Genomic DNA, 25,066 nt, shown 5'->3' with positions numbered 1-25,066 from the left:
AATCTGAAGCAGACTCCGGGCTCTGAGCTGTCAGCACAGAACCTGACATGGGACTCAAACCCATGGACTGAGAGATGGTGACCTGAACTGAAGTCAGGCGTTTAACTGACTGAGCCACCTAGGAGCTTCTGTCTGTCTGTCTATCTGTCTATCATCTAAATTTTAGTTAGTTAAATACAGTGCAATATTGGTTTCAGGAGTAGAACTCAGTGACTCATCACTTATATACAACACTCAGGGCTCATCGTAACAAGTGCCCTTCTTAGTACCCATCACCTATCTACCCCTCTCCCACCCTCCTCCCTCCATCAACCTATAGTTCTCTATCATTAGGAGTCTCTTGTGATTTGTTTCCCTCTCTTCTCTCCCCGCTCCCCTTCCCATGTGTTCATCTGTTTTGTTCATTTTTTTTTAATGTTTGTTTATTTTTTGAGAAAGAGACAGAGCGTGAGTGGGGGAGGAGCAGAGAGAGGGGGAGACAGAATCCAAAGCACACTTTAGGCTCTGAGCTGTCAGCACAGAGCCCAACACAGGGCTCGAACTCACTAACCCCAAGATCATGACCTGAGCTGAAGTTGGATGCTTAACCAACTGAGCCACCCAGGCATCCCTCATCTGTTTTGTTTCTTAAATTCCATGTATGAGTGAAATCATATGGTATTTATCTTTCTTTGATGGACTTACTTTATTTAACATACTATGTTCTAGCTCCATCCACGTCGTTGCAAATAGCAAGGTCTCTTCTTTTTGATGGCTGAGTAATATTCCATTATATGTATACACCACATCTTCTTCTTTTTTTTCCCCACCTTCATTTTTTTTATTCTGGGCATGTGCTTTGCTGTATCTGGACTTTTGGCATTGCAAGCAGTACTCAGTGCTCAGTACTCAGTTATGTGAAGATTGGAGCTGTTTCCTCTGGGATAATGGATTGTTTCTTAGCATTGAATAATTGGAAGGAAGTATAAGGTCATGGAATTCTAAACCATCCCATTCCTATCCCTCCAATCTGACGCTAGATGATGGTTTCAGCACCTTGAACTTTCCCCCTCACTGAATTATATACATAATCCAACTCCTCACATGTTGTGGAGTTTTTAGGATTGCCAGGTGAAATGTATGACTTTTATCTTCTTCTTTTCTTTTGGTAATGCTGAGACCATGGGAAGAACATTTAAAATCCATGTTCATTTTATGTAGAAGTTCAAGAAGTTCACATTTAATATACATTTTCTTTGCACAGTCTTTATATGCAGAGCTGATTCCTAGTACTTTCAGGCCTCATACCATCTATTTTTATAACATCTGTACCTGGGTAGGAAACAGCTTAGCACTGGTATGTTACTGTAAATCAATAGGGAAAGTGGAGGTCGTTGTGAAATAGGATTCAAACTGAGTAGGTACTTGGAACATTAAAGTTCAGAATACTCAGTTTGGGGGGGAAGACCATAGGTGCGTAATAAATTATGTACAGTCCATCTCTATTTTTCTGCTTTACATCCAATTACCAGTGATATTTTCCTCCCTTACATGCATTTACTTTAATAACTACCCTAATGTGTTTGTGCCTGTCCTTGAAAATATATTTACCCTTGTAAAATATGTAGCAAACTGAAACATAGAAATACACACACAAAGATATACAACATAGTACACAAAGTATTACTGAACAACTCAATGAATTAAAAAAAATGCAAAAAACTTAGTAACTACTGTCCAGACCAAGATAGAGAATATTAACACCACAGAAATCTGTACTGTGCTCCATCTCAATTTTTACCTCCTACAGAGATAATTACTATATGACTTCTATTAACATTGATTGGTTTTTCTTTCTTTCTTTCTTTCTTTCTTTTTCTTTTTTTTTTTTTTTTAATTTAAACAAGTTGGATCTTCCTGTGTTTAATTTTTCTTATCTGGTTTCCTCATTCAACATTGTAGTTATGAGGTTCACCTTTTGTTATATACAACAGCATTTTGTTCTTTATTCATTTCTGAATAGTATTCTAGCATATAAATTTATTTATTGAATCTAGTTTCAATTTTTGGCTATTGCGAATAATGCTACTAGGAACATTCTTGTACTTGGATATAGTCATTTCAGTTTAAAAGTTAGCAATGATTGGAATTGCAGGGCCATAGCTTAGGTCTATGTTCTGCTTTAAAAAAATTTTTTTTTATAGAGAAAGACAGAGCATGAGCAGGGGAGGGGCAGAGAGAGACAGGGAGACACAGAATCCGAACCAGGCTCCAGGCTCTGAGCTGTCAGCACAGAGCCCGACACGGGGCTCGAACTCACAGACCATGAGATCATGACCTGAGCTGAAGTCGGACGCCCAGCTGACTGAGCCACCCAGGCGCCCCCTATGTTCTGCTTTAGTAGATACTGTCAAACAGTTTTTCAAAATGTTTGTACCAATATAAAGACCAAAAGCAGTGCTTAAGACTTTTTGTTGCCCCAACATCTTCTTTAAAAAAAAAAAAAAAAATTTTAATGTTTATTTATTTTCGAGAGAGACAGAGACAGAATGTGAGTGGGTTCGGTGCAGAGAGAGAGGGAGACACAGAATCCGAGCAGGCTCCAGGCTCTGAGCTGTCAGCACAGAGCCCGACACGGGGCTTGAACTCACGAGCTGACTGAGCCACCCAGATGCCCCAGCACCACATCTTTATCCATTCATCAGTCGTCAGTGGAGATTTGGGCTCTCTCCTCAGTTTGGCTATTGTTGATAATGCCGCCCTAAACCTTGGGTTGCATATACCCCTTCAAATCTGTATTTTTGTATCCTTTGGATAAATACCTAACAATGCAGGTGTTGGATCGTAGGGTAGTTCTATTTTTAGTTTCTTGAGGAACCTCAGTGCTGTTCTCCAGAGTGACTGCACCAGTTTTCATTCCCACCGGCAGCCCAAGAGGTTTCCCCTTTCTCTGCATTCTCGTCAACACCTGTTTTTTCTTGTGTGGTTAATTTTAGCCATTGTGACAGGTATCAGGTGGTATCTCATTGTGGTTTTGATTGGTATTTACCTAGTGATGAGTGATGATGAGCATCTCTTACTGTGTCTGTTAGCTGTCTGGATGTCTTCTCTGGAAACGAGTCTATCCATATCTTCTGCCCATTTTTTAACTGGATTATTTGTTTTGTGGGTGTTGAGTTTTGGTAAGTTCTTTATAGATTTTAGATACTAACCCTTCATCACATATATCAATTTGCAAATATCTTCTCCCATTCTTTAGGCTGCCTTTTAGTTTTATTGATTGTTTCCTTTGCTGTACAGAAGCCTGTTATCTTGATGAAGCCCCAGTAGTTCATGTTAGCTCTTGTTTCCCTTGCCTTTGGTGACACACCAAATGTTGAATAATCTTATCTTCATTAATTTGGAAGTAATTAGATTCATACTACCTTTGTATGTAATAACTTGCTTCATGCACTTGAGCCTATTTTTGGCGCAAATCTTGCATTACTCTCCTGTTTATCGATGTGTGGGAACTAAATTGTTTTTCTTTTTTAAAAACTTTTTTTTTTAATGTTTATTCATTTTTTGAGAGACAGAGCATGTATGGGGGAGGAACAGAGAGAGAGGGAGACACAGAATCTGAAGCAGGCTCCAGGCTCTGAACTGACAGCACAGAGCCCGATGTGGGGCTCGAACTCACAAACCATGAGATCATGACCTGAGCCGAAGTCGGATGCTCAACGGACTGAGCCACCCAGGTGTCCCGGAACTAAATTGTTAATTATTACAACTAAGTGACACAAATCTACACCCATTACTTTTTTTTTTTTAAGTGTTTGGAATTCTTTTTTTTTTTTTTTTTTTAAGTTAATTTTTTGAGAGACAGAGCACAAGTGGGGCAAGGGCAGAGAGAAGGAGAGACTGAATCCAAAGCAGGCTCCATGCCATCATCGCAGAGCTGGATGCAGGGCTCAATCTCACAAACTGTGATTTCATGACCTGAGCTGAGATCAAGAGTTGGCTGCCCAACTGGGTCACCCAGGCGCCCCATACACCGCATTACTTTCATTTTTTTTTTAATGTTTATTTTTTGAGAGAGAGACAGAGAGAGAGAGGGACAGAGTGTGAGTGGGGGAGGGGCAGACAGAGAGAGGGAGACAGAGAATCCAAAGCAGGCTCCAGGCTTCGAGCTGTCAGAACAGAGCCCTATGTGGGGCTCAGACTCACAAGCTGTGAGATCATGACTAGAAGCGCAACTGACTGAGCCACCCAGGCACCCCATACCCCATTACTTTCTAAGTTGATTTGTGTATGTGTGTTGTTATAAACTGGTATGTGATATTTTCTTCTATTATGTATTTCAGCTAATTGTTATTTAAAACTTTTTATTTAAAATTTTTTTATTCACCTTAATGAATTCACATACTAATAATTTTTTTCTTTTCTTTTTTTTTTTTTTTTTTTAACGCTTATTTTTGAGACAGAGAGAGACAGAGCATGAAGGGGGGAGGGGCAGAGAGAGAGGGAGACAGAATCGGAAGCAGGCTCCAGGCTCTGAGCCATCAGCGCAGAGCCCGATGCGGGGCTCGAACTCACGGACTGTGAGATCGTGACCCGGGCTGAAGTCGGACGCTTAACCGACTGAGCCACCCAGGCGCCCCAATTTTTTTCTTTTTTTGCCCTGCAGGTAATAATTTGCATGTATAATATATGTGTGGTCAAGATTTTTTCCCAGTCCCTAGAAGCTTGAGGGACATCTTTTTCTCCTCATGATATACTTTATAACATTCTTTTTAAATCCATTGTGCTAGGTGCTCTGGGCCCTTTTAATCTGGCAACTCATTTCTTTCTCTTTTTTTAATTATTAAGAAAAATTTTTTTAATGTTTATTTCTGAGAGACAGCGAGTGCAAGTGGGGGAGGGGCAGAGAGCGTGGGAGACACTGAATCTGAAGCAGGCTCCAGGCTCTTAAGCTGTCAGCACAGAGCCCAACACAGGGCTTGAGCCCACGAACTGTGAGATCATGACCTGAGCTGAAGTCGGACGCTTAACTAAACCATCCAGGTGCCCCTGTTTTTCTCTTTTCTTTTCTTTTTTTTGGGGGGGGGGGATGGAGGGATGAGGAGATTATCCTGGTTTTTCCAGGTGGCCCAAGGGGTTTTTTTTATTATTATTTTTTAAATTTATATCCATGTTAGTTAGCATATAGTGCAACAGTGATTTCAGTAGATTCCTTAATGCACCTTACCCATTTAGCCCATCCCCCCTCCCACAACCCCTCCAGTAACCCTTTGTTCTCCATGTTTAAGAATCTCTCATGTTTTGTCCCCCTCCCTGTTTTTATATTTTTGTTTCGCTTCCCTTGTGTTCATCTGTTCTGTGTCTTAAAGTCCTCATACGAGTGAAGTCATATGATATTTGTCTTTCTCTGACTACTTTCACTTAGCATAATACCCTCTAGTTCCATCCACGTAGTTGCAAATGGCAAAGATTTCATTCTTTTTGGTTGCTGAGTAATATATACATATATTCATGCTTCTGCATGTCGCTGTCCAGTTTTCCCAACACCATTTGCTGAAGAGACTTTTTTCCATTGGATATTCTTTCCTGCTTTGTCAAAGATTATTTGGCCATACGTTTGTGGGTCCATTTCTGGGTTGTCTATTCTGTTCCATTGATCTATGTGTCTGTTCTTGTACCAGTACCATACTGTCTTGATGATTACAGCTTTGTAATACATCTTGAAGTCTGGGATTGTGATGCCTCCAGCTTTGGTTTTCTTTTTCAAGTTTGCTTTGGCTATTCAGGCTCTTTTTTAGTTTCATACAAATTTTAGGGTGGTTTGTTTTAGCTCTGTGAAGAATGCTGGTGTTATTTTGATACAGATTGCCTTTTAATTTTCTTCTTATATTTTGTCTCCTATTTGCCATATCTGTCTTTTTTGTTTGACTTTATATGAGATCTTCTTACCGTCATCTTCTAATGCTTTTATTGACTTTTTAAATTTTTTGGTAGTTTTAATTTTCACGTGTTCCTTTTTTTTTTTTTTTTTTTTTACTGTGAATGTTCTTGTATATTTGTTTCATGGATGGATTGGCTTATTTTTAGTTTTTGGCTCTGCATAGTTTGTTTTTGCCAAGCTATTTGTTTCATGTTTTTTCATTTTAAGGTTTTTCTTACGTATATGGTTATTCTTGTTTATTTGCTCAGGGTTACAAGTGAGACACTAAAAACTGATTTGAAAGTTTTGTGTGTTTGGATGGTAGACGGGCTGGTAGTTTCTTGACTGTAGGGTGTGAGAGACAGAGAGAGGGTGCTTGTGCTTATGGACTATGGACTACTACAGACTGCAGGTCCTATCAGTATTTTTTTTGGATCTTTTATCTCTAGGCCTGTCAAATTCATTAGAAAACCATCTTCCCGGAAGGTACAGTCTTGGCTGCCTCCTCTAGGAGTCTCTTGAGTAGGCAAAAGAGAAGTTTAGGTGTAGGGAGTGGGTTTCAGCAATCACTGTGTGTACTCCTACTTATTCCTTCTATTGTCAGTATGATACTTCTTCCCTCAGCTGTCCTGAGTCCCCAGACCAAAGAAAGACTAGCACCTTTCCGGGTGCTAGTAATTGGAATGGCAGTCTTGGAATCTTTCTGTGTTTTTGAGTTCTTTTTTCATCCTCATCTCTGGCGGAGCCTGATATTTCCAATTACTGAGTTTTTGGGGATTCTGTGGTTTTAAGTAGAGCTACTTCTCAGTTTCCCCATTTCTAGCTTAGGATTCAAGTTTTCTTGAGTCTGGAGGTTATTATTTATCATTCTTTGCAGCTTACATATTTTTATTTTCACCATTTGCTCTTTTATTTATTCTTTGGATTTCTGGTTTTGTCTTGTTTTAATCTATTGCTTTTTTAAAGTAGGTTTTACATGAGAGTAGAGGTAAATGTGTGTTTAAATCTGCCTTTTCAATTGTATATCAGTGTTTTTCTGTGTACAAGTAGTTATTTATGTGCACTCTTTTTCTTCAAAATAGGATTTTACTTTACCACTTTAACCTATTATATGTACATATTATGAATTGCAGTTTTATTTTTAAACTTTTTTTCTACAGCATAAAATGGGTAGTTTACCTCAGGTTAGAAATACTAAAGTTATTGGTATGTATAAAGTGAATTCTGAAGACTAATGGTAAGACAGGGTAAAATTGTGGAGTGTTGTATATAATGAGTGGTGAATGAATAATTTGCATATTTCCTTTGCACCTTTTAAACATTTTAAAATACACTTTCTTTTCCCCCCTCCTTAGGTGCTGTGTAATGTGTTAAGAGAATATTTTAAGGAATGATTTTGTCAAATTTTCATGAGTTATGGTGGCTGAAAGATCAGTTCTATCTTGTGGGAAAAGAATTGTAAGTAATATCAAGGAATAAACTGATTTTCGACTATTGTGTATTTATATAAGACAAGTCATTGATTACTTATAAGAATGTAGTTGGGATACTTTTTTCTATTAACTTTAAATTTATAGATTAATTAAAAAAGAGAAGTTAGATTTTACATAAATCAGATTATTTCTGTATAGTATTAGCATTGCCATATTTCTTGGATTGTACAAAATTTAATTTTAATTTTTTTTAATTTTTCAGAAATGGCAGCACAAAAGGAAATCTGTATTAATAGAGTATTTTATTAAACTAAAAAGGTTAGATAAGAACTTTAAACTAACAGTCTCAGCAAACAAGGAGAGAAACCTACTAGCTGTAAGACATGTTTCAAATGAATCGAAGTCCAGTAACTGTAGACTTCAGAAGAAAAAAGTTTTCAAAATCTTTGTCAAAACAGGTCAGTGATAAATAACTCCTCCAGTAATAGGGCTAGGCCTGAAAACCATAATTAATTGAAAAATTAACAAAACAGTTTGAACCTGAATTAAGTTTTTTTCATAAAAAATTATAAAAATATCAAATTAGAATTAAATTTTCCTCAGATTTCTATTGCCTTGCCCAAAAGTAAAGCAAATATCTTTTAGCCTTCATACCAGCTTTTCTCATGTCCTAGGGATGACTGAAACCTTATTTGAAGCAAACCGGTATTTTTGTTGAAAATGTACATCAGCCTCAAAGTTGATTTTTAAGACCTTCTCAGAATAATACTAGACATTCAGCATTCACACCTACCAGGACACAAACATCCTCTCAAATACTACTGAGAAAAGGAGGACCTTAGGAATGATGTCCATTCAGGAGAAATCAAAAGAAAATTCCTCCAGTGTTATTAAAAAAAGTGAAGATAAGAATTTAGAAACACAAATTCAAGGTTCTCAAACGAATCTGGCAAAAAAATCAGGCCCCAAGGAAACTATCAAATCACTGGTTAAATCTTCTAGTGAGAGTAAAATAAATCAATCTGAATTAGGAACATGCATGAGTACAAGGTCAGCAAAAGCGGCATCCAATGATAAAAAAGCTAGCAAGTCCACTAATAAAAATATGGTGACTGTGAAGGGACATTCACAACAAGAATCTACAAAAAAGAAAAAATTACCTCAGAAAAAGTCAGTGCATGGAACTCCTAAATCAAATGAACAGTTTAACCGGAGGTCACAGAGACTTCAACAGTTAACAGAAGTTTCAACAAGGTCTCTGCGTAATAGAGAAATTCAGGGTCAAGTTCAAGCAGCTAAACAGAGTTTGCCACCAAGAAAAGAGCACTGTAACAATACTCAAAGTAAATCTAATAAAGTTAAAACAAGTCAAAAACATGTGAAAAGAAAAGTACCGGAAATAAAGTCTGACACTAAAGAGGATGAAAATCTAGTAATTAATGAAGTAATAAATTCCCCCAAAGGAAAAAAACGCAAAGTAGAGCATCAGACAGCTTATACTTGTAATTCTCAGTGCATAAAAGGATCTGAAAAGTGTCTTCAGAAGAATACTAGAAAAGAGGAAACAAAATCTGTGCCTGTAACTTCTGAGATAAAAAGATCAAAAATGGTTAGTTCAGCAGTCTCTAAAAAGAATGAGATGAAGAAGTCAGTTCATACGCAAGTGAATACTAGTGCAAAATCCCAAAAAAGTCCACAGCCATCAGTGCCTGAACAAAGTGTAGATAATGAGCTGGAGCAAGCGGGAAAGAGCAAACGGGGTAGTATTCTCCAGCTCTGTGAAGAAATTGCTGGTGAAATTGAGTCAGATACTGTAGAGGTAAAAAAGGAATCTTCACAAATGGAAAGTGTAAAGGAGGAGAAGCCTACAGAAATAAACTTGGAAGAGACTAATAATGAAAGACAAATACTTCATCAGAAGGAAACAAATCAGGATGTTCCATGCAATCGTTTCTTTCCCAGTAGAAAAACAAAGCCTGTGAAATGTATATTAAATGGAATAAACAGCTCAACTAAAAAGAACTCCAACTGGACTAAAATTAAACTCTCAAAATTTAACTCTGTGCAGCAAAATAAGTTGGACTCTCAAGTTTCCCCTAAATTGGGCTTAATACGAACCAGTTTTTCACTACCAGCCTTAGAAATGCATCATCCGGCAACTCCAAGTACAGTTTTAGGGACAAAACCACCTGATGACAAAAATATAGGTTGCCAGCAGGAAGAAACTAAAGAAATTAATTCTGAAGAAGTTAAAGTTAATGATGTTACAGTTGAAATTAATAAAACTTCAAAAAGGGCTTCTGAAAATTGTCATTTGGATAATCAGATAAAACCACCTCCTGACCCACCGTTGGATAACCAGATGAAAGATTCTTTTGAATCAACACCAGATAAGGTAATTTATTTTTATTATGCACAGTAGAGTTGCAGGAGTACCTTCTTATTAAATAAGTTTTACAATGTATTTCAGCTTAAGAATCAAGTTGTAAAAGACAGGAATCATTTGTTAAGGTAGCCTATTCAATTTTAACTCAGTCTTGTAGTGAGACGACTAACTTGACTCCTTTAGAGGTCTCACATTCATGTAAATGCTTCTCATTGCTTTCTTATTTTCACTTTTCATTTTTATTTTATGTGAAGCATAAACCTGTTGAATTCTGGCTTTTTTTTTTTTTTTTTTGTATTTTTTTGAGTATAATTGACACACCATGTTATATTAGTTTTTGGTGTACAACATAGTGATTCAGTATCTCTTTATGTTCTGCTTTGCTCACCACAAGTTTAGTTATCACCTGTTACCATGCAGTGCTATTATAATATTGTTGATTATATTCCCTATGCTCTACTTTTTATTCCCATGACTTCTTCATTCCATAATTGGAAACCTGTATCTTCCACTGCCCTTTACTCATTTTGCCCTTTCCCATACCCCCTAGCTTTTCTTTTTCATTTAACACACCGATTTGCTTTTTCTATTAATTGCAACTACAGAAACTATGTTTCATAGTGACTAAAATATAGAAATTAAAGTTGGGCCTTATTCTGACCAAATTGTTAAAATTAATTTCAGCTGGCACAAATCAGCCCCTTTTTTTCCACCTGATAAAATTTAAAAATTAAACATTTATTTCTGGTAGTAGGGAGCCTTTCAGTTTGACTTGTGTGACCATTTTGAACAGTTGGGCAAATAAAATGTCTGAAAGATGTAAATAATTCAGTCTTCAGTTTTAGAGTAAGATTGTAGTGGTGAAGAATTTTAAAAATGGTAAGTTGAAAAACAATCTTGAAAAAAAGGAAAAACAATCTAATAGCTAGAAGAAACTTTAATGATTATCTGAGGTAGTTTGAAACTATAAAAGCAGCTGAGCTGATTTTTCCCGCCAAATTAAATCATAGGTAAAATACCAATATATAAACCTATAAGAAATTTTTTATGTATAAAAAATGGAGCTCTATGATACATATGTGAAAAACTTCACTAATTTGTTTCAATTGTTTTGTGATGAGAAAATTTAGAGCAGTGGAGGAATGTAATTTAGGTCACATGTTTGGGGACAAAAATAGGATTCAATTTTTAGGTGTTCTGCTTCTCAGCCCAGCATTTTTTCTACAATTGCATACTTTGAACATTAGAGCACTTGAGAAAAAAGTCATAATGAGTAGAGGGAAAGGTCAAGTCATCCTAAGTTTTAGGAATGATTTAAAGTTCCTTTTGGAGGCATTTTGTTGTAGGAGCAAAGTTGAATGAATGAGGAATCTGGGCTTCTTGCCAGAAGCCATGAAAATAGATCATTGTCTATTCTCATGGACTACAAATCAAATTAAAAAGGGAACAGATACCATATGGTACTCTTAGATTTTATTTTCTGAACAAATGGGAATGAAAGCATCAATTAGAAGATAATTATTCAAATAGTGACAGTAATTAGAAGTAAGTAGTGACTGGTAGTGTAACAAGGGTGGTTTACATCAGAGATGGAGTGGCTTTCTTTTCAGGGTATGTTTTGTCAGCAAATTGATAGCTATAGTCCAGGTGTATCTTCTCCTGGAGTATATATCTTCAGGAGTTTATCTTCTAACTCCTTGCTGCATAAATGCCTGTCAAAACTCAGTTTGTGGGATAAGTCATGAGAATAAAAGGTACAATATAGGGAATATATAGTTACTGGTATTGTAATAGTGTTGTATGATGATAGATGGTAGTTACACTTATGGTGAGCATAGCATAATGTATAGAGAGGTGTTGAATCACTATGTGTATACCTGACATTAATGTTAACATTGTGTGTCAATTAAAATAAAATTAAAAAGAAACCCTCAGTTTGTGGACAGTTATATCGAAGAATAAGAAATGTAATCCTTTGGAGTACTAGAATAGAGATGCTTACTTGGACCACATTATTTTGACCTGTAATACTGTTTTTATTGGAATGTGCTTTGGATTTATACAGTTTCTCTCAAGGTGCATTATGAGAAACTGTCCTATGAAACTTGTGTTAAAAATTTTATTTACATTTATAAATTCTTGACTATTTTAAACATTCAGAATACTATAGAAACTTAACATACTCTTGTTTACCACCCAAATTTGAAAAAAAAAAAAAAAAACAACATTTTATTGAATTCAGGTCTTTTAAAATAAGAAAAGTATGTTACAGATACAGGAAAAGACCTTATCTCCCTCTTCTTTCCATTCACCTCTCTTCCCAGAGTTAAAATGAGTTTGTGAAGTTGGTGTGGATCTTTCCTTTTTTGTTTTTATGATTTCACTATTTATGTATATCCATAAAGAATACTTAGCACTGTTTGTGTTTTAAATGTTTACATAAATGCTAGCATAGTTTGTGTATATATGTGTGTGGTTTTTGTTTTTCTTTTGTTTTGTTTTTTGCTAACTTGGTTTTGTGCAAGTTGAAAGCACTTTTAGGTTGTTTCTCTTCTTTTCACCAATACCACTGATGCAATCACTTTCACAGAGTGATCAGGAATGTGGTAATTATGTTAGTTCATGACATAGTTGAGTGCCTGCTATGTCCAAGATTTTGTGCTAGGCTCCAGAAGACAAATGTGTTCTGCCTTTAAAGAATTTACATTGTAGCAGTCACTTAAGAGATTTCTCTTTATTCATAAGCACTAAGAATTGTGGCAGCTTTGTTCAACCATCACAGCAGCTTTTGGTTAATGACATAATAGCCTTTGGTTAACACTGCCTCTTTGTTAGTCAGAGGAGAGCTTCATAAAATTATCACTATAGTCTACGCTATGGTTTCTATTATTATCTACATATTACAGGTGAGGGGAATGAGACTTAGGAATTTAAGTAACTTTTACCTGAGTGACATTTAAGTGGTAGAGCTAGGATTTATTTTTTTAAAAAAAAATTTTTTTTTTTCAACGTTTTTTTTTTTTTTTATTTATTTTTGGGACAGAGAGAGACAGAGCATGAATGGGGGAGGGGCAGAGAGAGAGGGAGACACAGAATCGGAAACAGGCTCCAGGCTCCGAGCCATCAGCCCAGAGCCTGACGCGGGGCTCGAACTCACGGACCGTGAGATCGTGACCTGGCTGAAGTCGGACGCTTAACCGACTGCGCCACCCAGGCGCCCCGAGCTAGGATTTAAACTGAGATTGTCTGGGGCGCCTGGGTGGCTCAGTCGGTTGAGCGCCGACTTCGGCTCAGGTCACGATCTCACGGTCTGTGAGTTCGAGCCCTGCATCGGGCCCCTGTGCTAGCAGCTCAGAGCCCGGAGCCTGTTTCAATTCTGTGTCTCCCTCTCTCTGACTCTCCCCCATTCATGCTCTGTCTCTCTCTGTCTCAAAAATAAATAAACGTTTAAAAAAAAATTTTTTATTAAACTGAGATTGTCTGGTTTCAGAATGTAGCCATTTTATACTTGGGGAGGAAGGAGAATATAAAAACAAACCCTGTATCATATGAAATCTTTTTCTATGGCTGCTTGTAATTTTGATGTCAGTTTCAGCAGTACTGAGAAATGATGATGTTTGATAGGGCTTCTCTGAATTCTTTGGGCTGAATTTAAATTATTTGAACTTTATGAATTTTAAAGCCCAATTATTTTGTGATTCTTTTTTTAAGCCAGTAACTTCCTAAATTCCTTCCTATTTAATGGAGATTAATTAGTCATTGCTCTTGTTTTTAATTTTTCTGCTTTGTCAGTGATAAAACTTGTTCACTTTTTCAAAAATATTCAAAATAATGTTACATAGTTGAGTGTAATAATCACAATACAGATACAGCCAATGTTGGATAGAGCTTGGAATATTATTTTCTTTTGGTAGTTATTATCACCTTTGATAGTGTTCTGATTTAGGGGATTTTGGGAATACAAAAATGAATAGAATATCTTTGCTCTTAAGAGTTATAGAAGCTTGGGGTGCCTGGGTGGCTCAGTCGGTTAAGCGTCCGACTTCGGCTCAGGTCGTGATCTCGCAGTCCATGAGTTCGAGCCCCGTGTTGGGCTCTGTGCTGACAGCTCAGAGCCTGGAGCCTGTTTCAGATTCTGTGTCTCCCTCTGTCTCTGACCCTCCCCTGTTCATGCTCTGTCTCTCTGTCTCAAAAATAAATAAACGTTAAAAAAAAAGTTGTAGAAGATGAATCAAAAACAACCAATTGAAAATAGTAATAAGGACATGAAAGAGGTAGAGGTGAAGAAGATGGAAAATTATTCCAAACTTGGGAAAAGGGCATGGAGAAACTTGGCAAAGCTTCATAGAAGAGGTTAATATTTAAGTAATGGGTTGAATTTATACAGGGGGAGAGGTTCTAGATTAGCATTATCCAGTAGAAGTGTAATGTGAACCACATGATTTAAAATTTTCTGGTAGCCACGTTAAAAAAGAATGATAAACTGGTAAGATTAAAGTATTTTATTTAACCTGTCATATAGAAATACTTTCATTTCAGCATATAATTTTATAAGTAGACCTATTTTACTTTTTTGTAATAAGTCTTAAAAATCTGTGCTTTATATTGACAGTATAATCTCAAATCAGTCATACTAACTACATTTTAAGTGCTCAATAGTCAGGTGAGGTAGTGGCTACTCTATTGGACAGTGCAGGTTTAGATGGATGAAACAGAAAAAGTATAGAACCAAAATATATCTGTGGGATTTGCAAGTTCTTCGGTGTAGCATGAAGGGGAATAATGGGAGCTGATGCGGAGAGGGTGGTTGTGGGAGAGATCATGAAGAGACTCTTAAAGCATATCAGTGTGAATTACCCCAACTATGAAGTATTATCTTAAATTTTCTTAGTATGCATTCACTGAAAGTGTCTTGGGATGAGTCCCAAAGATTGATATGAAAGCAAGTAGTAACAATTTGAATGTTGTATGTTCAGAATTTCAGTCTGTGTTTGGAATCCAAGCTTCAAAACAATCCCGTGGGAAATACCTCTGTTTCAGCTTCACTCAATCAAGCAAAAGTTGATACAGGAGAGAATAAATTTCCAGGTAAAACTTTGAAACTATCATTTGGTTTTCTCAGTGTTCAGAGATATTTTTGTCAGTATGATAGGAAACAATATTGACTACCAAATAGGCCAGTTAAATCCTTCTGAACCATATTGTATATGTTTTTCAAATGTGTAATTATCACCATTCTTTTTTTGTTTTTTAAAAATCTTTATCACCATTCTTCGGGGCAGAATTGCTTCTCTTTCTTACCTTGTTTAAAGTACTTAAGTATGGGGGCACCTGGGTGGCTTAGTCAGTTGAGTGTCCAACTCTTGGTTTTGGCTTAAGTCATGATCTTAGGGTCATGGGATTGAACTCTGCATTGGGCTCTGCGCTGAGTGTGAAGCCTGCTTGAGATTCTCTCTCTCCCTGCTGTATCTGCCCCTCTCCCTTGCTCATGCTCTCTCTCTAAAATAAAGAAAAAACAAAGTACTTAAATATGACTCTTTGACTTGCTACCAGAAGGTCTTTGTCTTAAATCTTTTATTTTGTTTGTAACTTACTTTCTGGAGAAGTATGTCTTAATGAATTGCCTAAGTTAGTGGTAGAAGCTTATTTCTCAAATACAGCTGATTATTTGTGCTTTTCCACTTCAGATTCTTATCTTCAATCCTGAGTTACTCAGTTTTCCATCTTAGTGATTTTGTTTTTGAAAGGATTTAACAAATGCTGCAGGGGCGCCTGACTGGCTCAGTTGGTAGAGCTTACTTAAAAAATAAAAAATTAAATAGATTCTGCAATTTGTGCAGTTATACCATACAAAGATTTTTTTCGTAACCTTGAAAACATCCTTGACAGTACATTATTTGAGCTGTTGGGTGAAGATTTGCTCACCATTATCAGATGAAGCACAAGGGCATATGGAAAGAAATTCCAAATTCCTCATTCTTGTTTCTCTCTGCTAAAGGAAATACTTAGAGTGGTATACTGAAGTCAGATAATTTCTTCTATTACGTATTATTTAAACTTTTCGTGGAGGAAGGGAAAGCACAATATAAATATGAGAAATGCAGTTATTTTTTAGAAAATAAAATGAATTATTGCGTTATTTATTAATATTAAAACTTCAGAAACTATAATTTTAAAAATTACAGTATAATATACAGTTTTATATTAGTTTCAGGTGTATAATACAATGATTCAGCAATTCTGTACATTACTCAGTGCTCATGATAAGTATACTCTTAATCTCCTTCACCTATTTCATCCATCCCTCACTCATCTCCTTTCTGGTAACCACCAGTTCTCTATATTTAAGAGTATTTGTTTCTTTTTTCCTTTGTTTTGTTTCTTAAATTCTTTCGTATGAGTGAGATCATATAGTACTCTATTTGTCTTTCTCTGACTGACTTATTTCACTTAGCATTGTACACTCTAGCTCCATCCATGTTGCAAATGACAAGATTTCATTCTTTTTGATGGCTGAGTAATATTCCATTGTATATATGCCACATTTTTAATCCATTCATCCATCAATGGACACTTGAGTTGCTTCCATAATTAGGCTATTATAGATAATTCTGCAATAAACATCTTTTTAAATTAGCATTTTGTATTCTTTGGTAAATACCTAGTAGTGGAATGACTGGATCATATGGTAATTCTATTTTTTATTTTTTGAGGAACCTCCATACTGTTTTTTACGGTAGCTACACCAATTTGTATTCCCACCTGTCATGCACGAGGGTTTCTTTTTCTCCACATTCTTTTTTTTTTTTTAATTTTTTTTTTAATGTTTATTTATTTTTGAGACAGAGACAGAGCATGACTGGGGGAGGGGCAGAGAGAGAGGGAGACACAGAATCGGAAGCAGGCTCCAGGCTCTGAGCCATCAGCCCAGAGCCTGACGTGGGGCTCGAACTCACGAACCGTGAGATCGTGACCTGAGCTGAAGTTGGACGCTCAACCGACTGAGCCACCCAGGCGCCCCTTTTTCTCCACATTCTTGCCAACACTTACTGTTTCTTGTGAGACTTCAGGGTTTTTTTAAACGAAGAGGTGTTCCCATTTATTTCCATGTAGAGATTATATAATTATACGGGCATTTATACAATTTCCTATGTTGTTCAGTGCTAGTAATTGGTGAAACTAGAGGCAAACTGTTAATCTACCGTTGGATTTCTTTGTGACTCTGTAGAACTTTTATACTTCTGAAGAGTAATTTCTAGGAAGGGGGCCTAATTTTATCAAATGGTTTCATTAAAAAGAAAACATTTAGAGTTGCCTGGGTGGCTCAGCTGGTTAAATGTACGACTCTTGATTTCTGCTCAGGTAATGATCTCACGGTGTGTGAGATTGAGCCCCAACATGGGCTGACAGCATGGAGCCTGCTTGGGATTCTCTCTCTCCCTCTCTCACTCTTTGCCTATCCCCTTTCACATGCTCTCTCTCTCTCTCAAAATAAGTAAATAAACTTAAAAAAATAAAACATTTAGTGTATTCTTTTTTCTTCGTAATGATTTGCAACTATTAGATGGAGAGCTAGTACAAAGCTTAAGGTTTAACTCATCTTCTTGATTAAATTACAGGTTCAACTCCCAAACAACACACTATACTCAGTAACCAAACATCTAAGACCAGTGATAACAGGTAAGACATTAGTTTAATACAAGAGTAAATATAGGAACAATTGAAAGATAAACTGAGGCTTTTACAGTTTTTGTTTATTTGAAAATCAATTCAAATTGGGCAGCATTCAGTGTGGCAGATAGAAAGGAGCTGTAACATGAAAGACTTATAGGCAGAAAGGAGTGGGATTAAGGAAAGTTATAACTGGTGGAAAAAATGGGTTGATTATTGCAAAGTTACTTTCCTTTAGGGGGAATGGCAGATTATCATTAGGGCAAATTATCTAACTAGTGCTGATTAAATGATTCCTGATTGACTGGTTAAAGATTCCATTTCTAGAAGAGCCAAAACTAAGTCTTGATTTGGTAATGTGGGGCTTAGCATAAGCAACTACATTTTGGACCTGTTGCCTTGTTTTTAACAGAACTTTAGGATTTTATACTTCCAACTTTTGAGTTTGGGATATTTTTCCTTAAAAAGTTGTGCTAATAATCTGGTTTTTCACGTAGAAAGAAAATTATTTTCATAAGTATTCATTTCATTTTACTTTTTCTGTGCCTATACATATGTTTTATAGTTTTTTTTCCCCCTTAGGGTAATATGGGCATCTTTTCTACCTTAATTACCTCATTCTTTTAAATCTGCATTAAATTTCATTGTGTGAATATTCCATTGTTTATTTAACAATTCTCTACTTCATAGACATTTTGGTTGTTTCTTATTTCTGTCCAAAAAAGTTCTTTAATAAACATATGCATCTTTGCCCGTTTGTATTACTATATCTAGGATAAATTAATAGCTATGGGAATTATCCTGCATTGCCATATTTTTGTCTGATGTGTGTCTTTTTATACTTTCAGCAACAGTATTTTGAGAATTCACTTTTCTGCAAACCCTTGAAGTACTGGTATTATCAACATGTAAAAGTGTTTTAAGTGTTTTAGAAGCACTTGGTTCTGTCTTTAATGTCAAAATTAAATTAAATCTGACTTACTTTGCTTTACAGATTACTAAAAAACAGTATTTAGGACAAATTGTACTGACTCAGATGGCTAAAACTATGAAAAACTTGAAACTTACTCAAACTATAGTACAGCAGTTTTTTGTTTATTTGTTGAAAATCAGTAATTTTCTTGGGTGTTCTCCCCTTGATTTTTAAAATGTTATTTATACCCCCCTTGGAATTGAGATTTGTGAGTGTCGTATAGAGAAAGTTTTTTTTTTTTATTTTTAGTTCTTTGAAGTGGTAATAGCTCTATAACATTTAATAGTGTGTTTTTTTTTTTTTTTTTTTTTTTAAAGGGAGACACCACCAAATCATTCTTGGCCTAAGTGTAATTCCCATTTGGAGATAACAATTCCAAAGGACTTGAAACTAAAAGAAGCAGAGAAAGTTGATGAAAAACAGTTGATCATAGTAAGTATCCAACTTGACCTTTTTGGTGAAGTGTTGTTATAATCACCTTTCTTATGCACATTGTTAAAGAATAAATTCATTGCTTTTTTTTCAAAGGGGCTTGTCACCATAAATCGTCATTATGGAAATATTCCTGGTATCATTAGAAATCCCCCAACTTGAACCCCAGTAGTGAGTTCCTCCTATAACAAATAAAAAATATCCATACTCTTAGTTTTATTTACAACAGATTGATACTTTATATTTGTTACTTTTTTAAAAAAATTTTTATTTATTTTTGAGAGAGAGAGAGAGAGACAGACAGACACAGAATCTGAAGCAGGCTCCAGGTTCTAAGCTGTCAGCACAGAGCCTGATGCAGGACTCAAACCCACAAACCGTGAGATCATGACCTAAGCCAAAGTCAGGTGTTTAATGGACTGAGCCACTCAGGAGCCCCAGATCTGTTACTTTCTTTAATATGTCGTTTGATGTACTTTGTTTTAGTAGTTGGTTTAAATATTAAAATAACATGGAGCTTAATACATAAAATGATTTTAAATATCTGTATTTTAGTGTATATTATAATTTTTAAACTGTGTTTTACAGGAAGATAAACCAGTAGTTAATTTGAAATAGAACTTAAATACAGTTTGGTGACAAGTTGAAAAAGAGATATTTTGATTGATGAAAAAACCTAATTTGAGTAAGCGAGCACACTATAAAAAAAAATGAAGGAACCCAAAATAATAGGAAAATTTAATGTATTTCCAGTCAACATTATCAGTAGGATTAGGTGGAGTAGACTATTGATTCTAACTTTAATATAGGAGAATAACTTTGTAAGAATTGTCTGCAAATTTTTGGGAAAGGTTAATCGGGAAAGTTTCATTAGAGTTAATAATGTTTCTGTTGTTAAATCAGTATGGTAGTGAAACAGGATTAGACTAGTAGAATATAGAGCAGCACTGTCCAATATGGTGGCCACATGTAGCTGTTGAGTATTTGAAATGTGGCTCATTAGAATTGAGATATGTTGTAAGTGTAAACATAGTTACTGCATTTTAAAGACTAGTATAAAAAAGGGAATGTAAAGTATTTCACTGATAAGTTTTTTTTCTATTTAGTACATGTTGAAGTTAAAGTATTTGGGATATGTTTTGTTGAATAAAATACTAAAATTAGTTTCACCTGTTTTTGCATTCTTTAACATGGCTACTGGAAAATTTAAAATTTGTGGATTGCATTTCTATTCAGTTCTGGTCTAGAGTTGATGAGGATGATGATGTTAATGGTCAGGATAGCAGCTAAATCATTGTTCCATGTACTCCACTCATATTAACTTAGTTAGGCCTCAGTTTTTAAAGTATGAGGTAGGTACTACTATTATCTCCCATTTACCAATTAGGAAACCAAGGAAGAAAAGTTTGCTCAATACTATGAAAACTGCTTGGTTGCAGAGATATTTGTACACTGGTATACATCATTCATCATAGCCAAAGGGTGAAAGCAACCTAAGTGTCCATCAAGGATGAATGGATGAACAAAATGTGTATACATACAATGGAATATGATTCAGCCTTAAAAAAAGAAATTCTGACATGCTACAACATGGTTGAACCTTGAGGACATTAAGCTAAGTGAAATAAGTTAGTCACAGAAAGACAAATACTGTAAGATTTCACTGCTGTGAGTGTCTAGAGTACTTACAGAGACAGTAGAATGGTGGTTTCTAGGAGCTGGGAAGGAAGGTAGATTGGGGACCAATTGTTTAATTGGTTTAGAGTTTCAGTTTTGCAAGATGAAAAGACTTTTGAAGATTGGTTACAGAACAATGTGAATATAATAAAACTACTGAGCTGTACACTTAAAAGTCATTAAGATAGTAGGGATGCCTAGGTGGCTCAACTGGTTGAGTGTCTGACCCTTGATTTCAGGTGGGACAACGTGGGATTGAGCCCCGCATTGGGCTCTGTGCTGAGCGTGGAGCCTGCTTGAGATTCTCTCTGTCCCTCTCTACTCCTGTCCCCCATTTGTGTATTCCCCTCTCTCTCAGATTAAAAAAATAAATTAAGATGGCAAATATTGTTATATATATATTTTTTGCCACAGTTATAAAAAAATTTTTTTTTAAAGATTTATTTACTTATTTATTTTTGTAGAGAGAGAGAGTGAGCAGGAGAGAGGGGCAGAGGCAGAAGAGAGAGAATCCTAAGCAGGCTCCACACTTACTACGGGGCCCCCACACAGGGCTTGATCCCATGATGCTGGGATCACAACCTGCGCTGAAATCGAGAGTCGTACAGTCATGCAACTGAGCCACCAAGATACCCCTACTTGATCCTAGTTCTAAGATACTAGAGATGCTGTTATCTTAGATCTTTTTTTTTTTTTTTTTTTTTTTTTTTAGTAATTCAAATTGTACAGTTTTAGAATAGAAAGAGTAAAGGGATTATTAGTTTATTATTCTTAAATTTAGATCATATTGCTGAAAATTTCTTGTTGAATAAGGACAAGAAAGAAAACATTTTGTAAACAGTTACGGTTCTATAGCACAAGTGAATTACTGGAGAATGGATGATTGTACTTGTACTTAGTTAATATGAAAAAAATTTATAAATTACTGTTAATAATTTTTAATAATTAACTGTTTTAATAGAAAAATTAATATTACCTTTTCTCATGAGTTTTTGGTAACATCAAAATATTCTTTTTAATATTTATAAACTAGAATAAAACCATTAAAGAGAACATACTTTTAAGACATTAAAAAAGGAGTCTGTGAAACACAGACTAAGCTTTAACAGTGTAATTATTGCAGATATAAAAATACATCTTCATTCTCATTTATAGAGTATTTCCTGTTGAGGGCTTTAGGACTAAGATAGTAGTGTTAAAAGATACTTCTGAGTTCTTCTTAGTTGCTATTAAATGCTGTGGAGTGAGTGGTCAGATTACTAAAATTAAGGATTTAATAAAATTACACATTAGATTTCACAGTTTAACATCTTACTTGTTAATCAACACTGAACATTATTCATTGTAGATTAAATACTTCTCACTTGATGTTCCCGTTATAGCTTTAGAAGCTGAATTACTCCTTTGGGAGGGAAAAACCTTTTGTTTGTTTTTTATAAATAGGATGCAGGACAAAAAAGATTTGGAGCAGTTTCCTGTAATGTTTGTGGCATGCTCTACACAGCTTCAAATCCAGAAGATGAAACACAGCATCTGCTCTTCCACAACCAATTTATAAGTGCTGTAAAATATGTGGTAAGTGAAATTCATGAGTTCTAAAATGCAGATAATTAGGTCAGCATCTTAAAGACATGAATTGCCAAATTTAAGTCACTGACAAATTTTTTAGGAAATAATAATATATACAAAACCCTGGTAGTATGTATACTGGCTTATTTTAAAACAAAGCCGAACATAAAACCAGCTAACTTTATTCTGGCTGGCTTGTGTTGTGGGATTTTTTTTAATTTAAGGTACATATTTAAAGTAGTTATTATACCTCATCTCTTCTAACAAATAATGCTATTCAATTTGAGTATTTAAAAATTTTTCTTTAGTGATTATTATTAACTGTTGATAAGCCTTTTTAATATTCATAATAGCTTGGCACAAGTTTTTATTTGAGGACTGATAGTGATATATATTATACCAAATAGATGGTTTTGGAATTTTTATTTACCTTCTTTTTGCTATCATGAGAGTTTTTCTTTATAAAATTAAAAAAAAATTCTTAAAGGTTAAGATCTCAGAATTTGTTGTATACTTAAAAAAAAAATCCCACAAAGCAAGTACATTTTAGTATATGTATTTTAGTGTATGTGTATTTGAGACACGATGGGTATTATTTAACAGTTTCTGGAAATTGCAAAGTTTTAATCATTTTGAACCATTTCAGATATCTTGTGAAATTAGTAATTTAATGTAATTGCCGTTTACCTATATCTGAAATGGAATCTATTTTTTTCCTATACATGTTACCTTCAGTACTGTACACTCACATTAATAAGACCTCCAGGATATCTGAACTGAGATCACCAATTCATTTCATATGGATTTTTACATAAGCAACAGATGTTGGATTTTTTAAAAGATCTTTATTGGCTTCAGTTAAATTCTTACCCTTATCTTTGGTTCAAGGGTTCATGTTGTTTCATTTATCCAATTAATTCTAGGCAAGATACGTAGAGTTTTCTTATCTTTTTTTTTTTCTTTTTGGGGTCTTTACTGTGGTGATTCTTTATATTCCTTATTTTATCTGCTATTGCCACACATACCCCCTTCTGTCACTTAACTAAATGCAGTATGAACTGTGTGGACGTGGAGTATCTATAGCTAGATACTGATTTATTGTTTGAAATTTGTACTTTCCAATTTTACTATATTAATGCTCTTACAACTTGAGAAAAATAGTTCTATCAGATAGCTAAAGTATAGAATACTATGGGGCAAAAACATTTCATTTAATATACATAAGTCTCATAGAAGTTCTCATTTTACATCATCTGATTCTTGTAATCGCTTTTGTAAAATTGTAAGAAGATTAGGTTTAAAAGACTTAATTCCTCATCTTAAGGGAACTTCTTAATTTCTGAGAGAAAAAGTAGTTAATCAGGAAATACGCACTCTGCTCTTCCACAGTACTGAGGGAAGCTGGTTTATGGAACAAGGTGGAGTCATTACCTTCTAAACAAATTCTGGCTCTTGAAAAGCTATCAAGCCATGTAGCAACTTAGGGAAGATTGATTCCTACCCCAGCCCTACTCCTCCTCCCACCCCACCACTTTGATGGGACAGAGCTATGGGTTATTTTATTATTTTTGAAATAAGCTCAAGAGAAGGAATTGAGTTTAGCAGTTGGCCGACCTTTGCTAACATCAAGATCAATATTTTTCTTTTGCTGTTTTCAAATGCAGATTATACATAATCTAAGACTATAGAAACTCCTCCAAAACATTGTAGCATTCTTATGTAGTGTATGGCGAGAGGATAAAAACATTCATGTTATGTTGAAGATGTTCTGCTGTGATCACAGCTCTCGATTTTGGATTGGGACATTAAACATTTATTGGGCACCTAGTATGGTGCTTTGCATTATTGTACACTTATGGGGCAGCTAGTGTTGGCTAGTGTTGTGTTTTTGCATCAAGCACTTTTTTTTCCTTTTTAAAAATTGAGTTATAATTGAAGTTTAATCACTTTTTAAGTGTTTGAGAAAACATCTGTTTTTTTTTTTTAATACTGATTTTATCTGTTTATGTTTCCTGGAGAGAAGCACATAGAAAGAAGTCATTTGGTGTTCTGGCTTTAATTAACTTTAAATGACAATATTTGGGGACTGGAAATAAAGTTTTGTTCTACTTAAGACCATTTGAAAATAGAATAAGTTAGACCCAATGAGAGTTTTACTTTTTAAATTTTAATCAAATGTTTTTAAGGAAATAAATAGCTTTTCCTTTGGATAAAAATTTTCTCTTAGATATGGTAATAATCTGTGACAGTTAAGAATGGCTAAAGACCTTTACAAAAGATCAAAATGATATTTAAATTATTTAGTTATCATAGAAATTGATGCCCAAAGAGCCTTATTTTTTTTATTTTTTTTTTTTGGTTGGCAAAAATATTTTCTTTTTCTTTATCCTTTTTGGTTTGGGGGTAGGGGAAAGAATGATGATGCTCTCTATTCCGTACCCCATCTGCCTCATGGATACCATGTGAGGAAATTCTTTTTATCTAACTTATTATAAGCTGTTTAGGAAGGAACTTGTTAATGCTTCAGGGGGAGCCTGGACTCTGGTTTACACTTAGAAACACTTCAATTTCCCTTGTTGAACTGAGGTACTCTTTACTAAAGGTGTGAAAAGAAAGCGGGAAAAATTCTTCCCAGAGCAGTGAGCAATGTTGCCAGGCCTGGAGCCTATCCAAAACTCAGTTATATTTTGAACTTTAAGTAATGTATTTGGGTTCTTTGCAGAGAAATTTCTAACTTAATCCTTTTGTCCTCTATCCTTCCTTATCTCCTTTGAATTAATTAACACCTGACTGAATAAATGCTCTGTGGAGGGTTCTACTCTCGGAGGTATAGGATATGCCCTTGCCTTCAAGGTTAGGAGCAAAACCTGAAAGAAATGAAAAGTTAGCAAGAGATTTATGTAACTACTAAAGCAGTAAGTCAATACTAATTATTTAAATTCAGTTATAAATTAGCTTTGCAGTTCGGAAGTGATAATTTGGTAAAGCAGTGATCAGAAGAGGGGTTTGTTTTCATCGGTGAGGAA

General features: G+C 35.2%; 1 protein-coding gene across 5 annotated transcripts in view; it reads left to right on the top strand.

The window, feature by feature from the left end:
* ESCO1 (establishment of sister chromatid cohesion N-acetyltransferase 1) overlaps positions 1-25,066 on the top strand; it is an 81,395-nt gene that overhangs the window by 28,444 nt on the left and 27,885 nt on the right. For all 5 annotated transcript variants that reach the window (XR_006195367.1, XM_042911030.1, XM_042911028.1 and 2 more), the window contains exons 4-9: positions 7,255-7,357; positions 7,595-9,727; positions 14,695-14,806; positions 17,338-17,398; positions 18,680-18,794; positions 21,915-22,046. Coding sequence is in view for 4 of the 5 variants with exons in the window: in XM_042911030.1 (XP_042766964.1) it covers positions 8,177-9,727; positions 14,695-14,806; positions 17,338-17,398; positions 18,680-18,794; positions 21,915-22,046 (1,971 nt within the window). In the remaining variant the exon portion in view is untranslated. The remainder of the gene's footprint in view (positions 1-7,254; positions 7,358-7,594; positions 9,728-14,694; positions 14,807-17,337; positions 17,399-18,679; positions 18,795-21,914; positions 22,047-25,066) is intronic.

This window comes from Panthera leo, chromosome D3 (assembly GCF_018350215.1).
Source record: "Panthera leo isolate Ple1 chromosome D3, P.leo_Ple1_pat1.1, whole genome shotgun sequence".
NCBI classification, from domain to species: domain Eukaryota; kingdom Metazoa; phylum Chordata; class Mammalia; order Carnivora; family Felidae; genus Panthera; species Panthera leo.
Note: the sequence above shows the minus strand (reverse complement) of the source record. Positions and strands in the feature narration are given on the sequence as shown.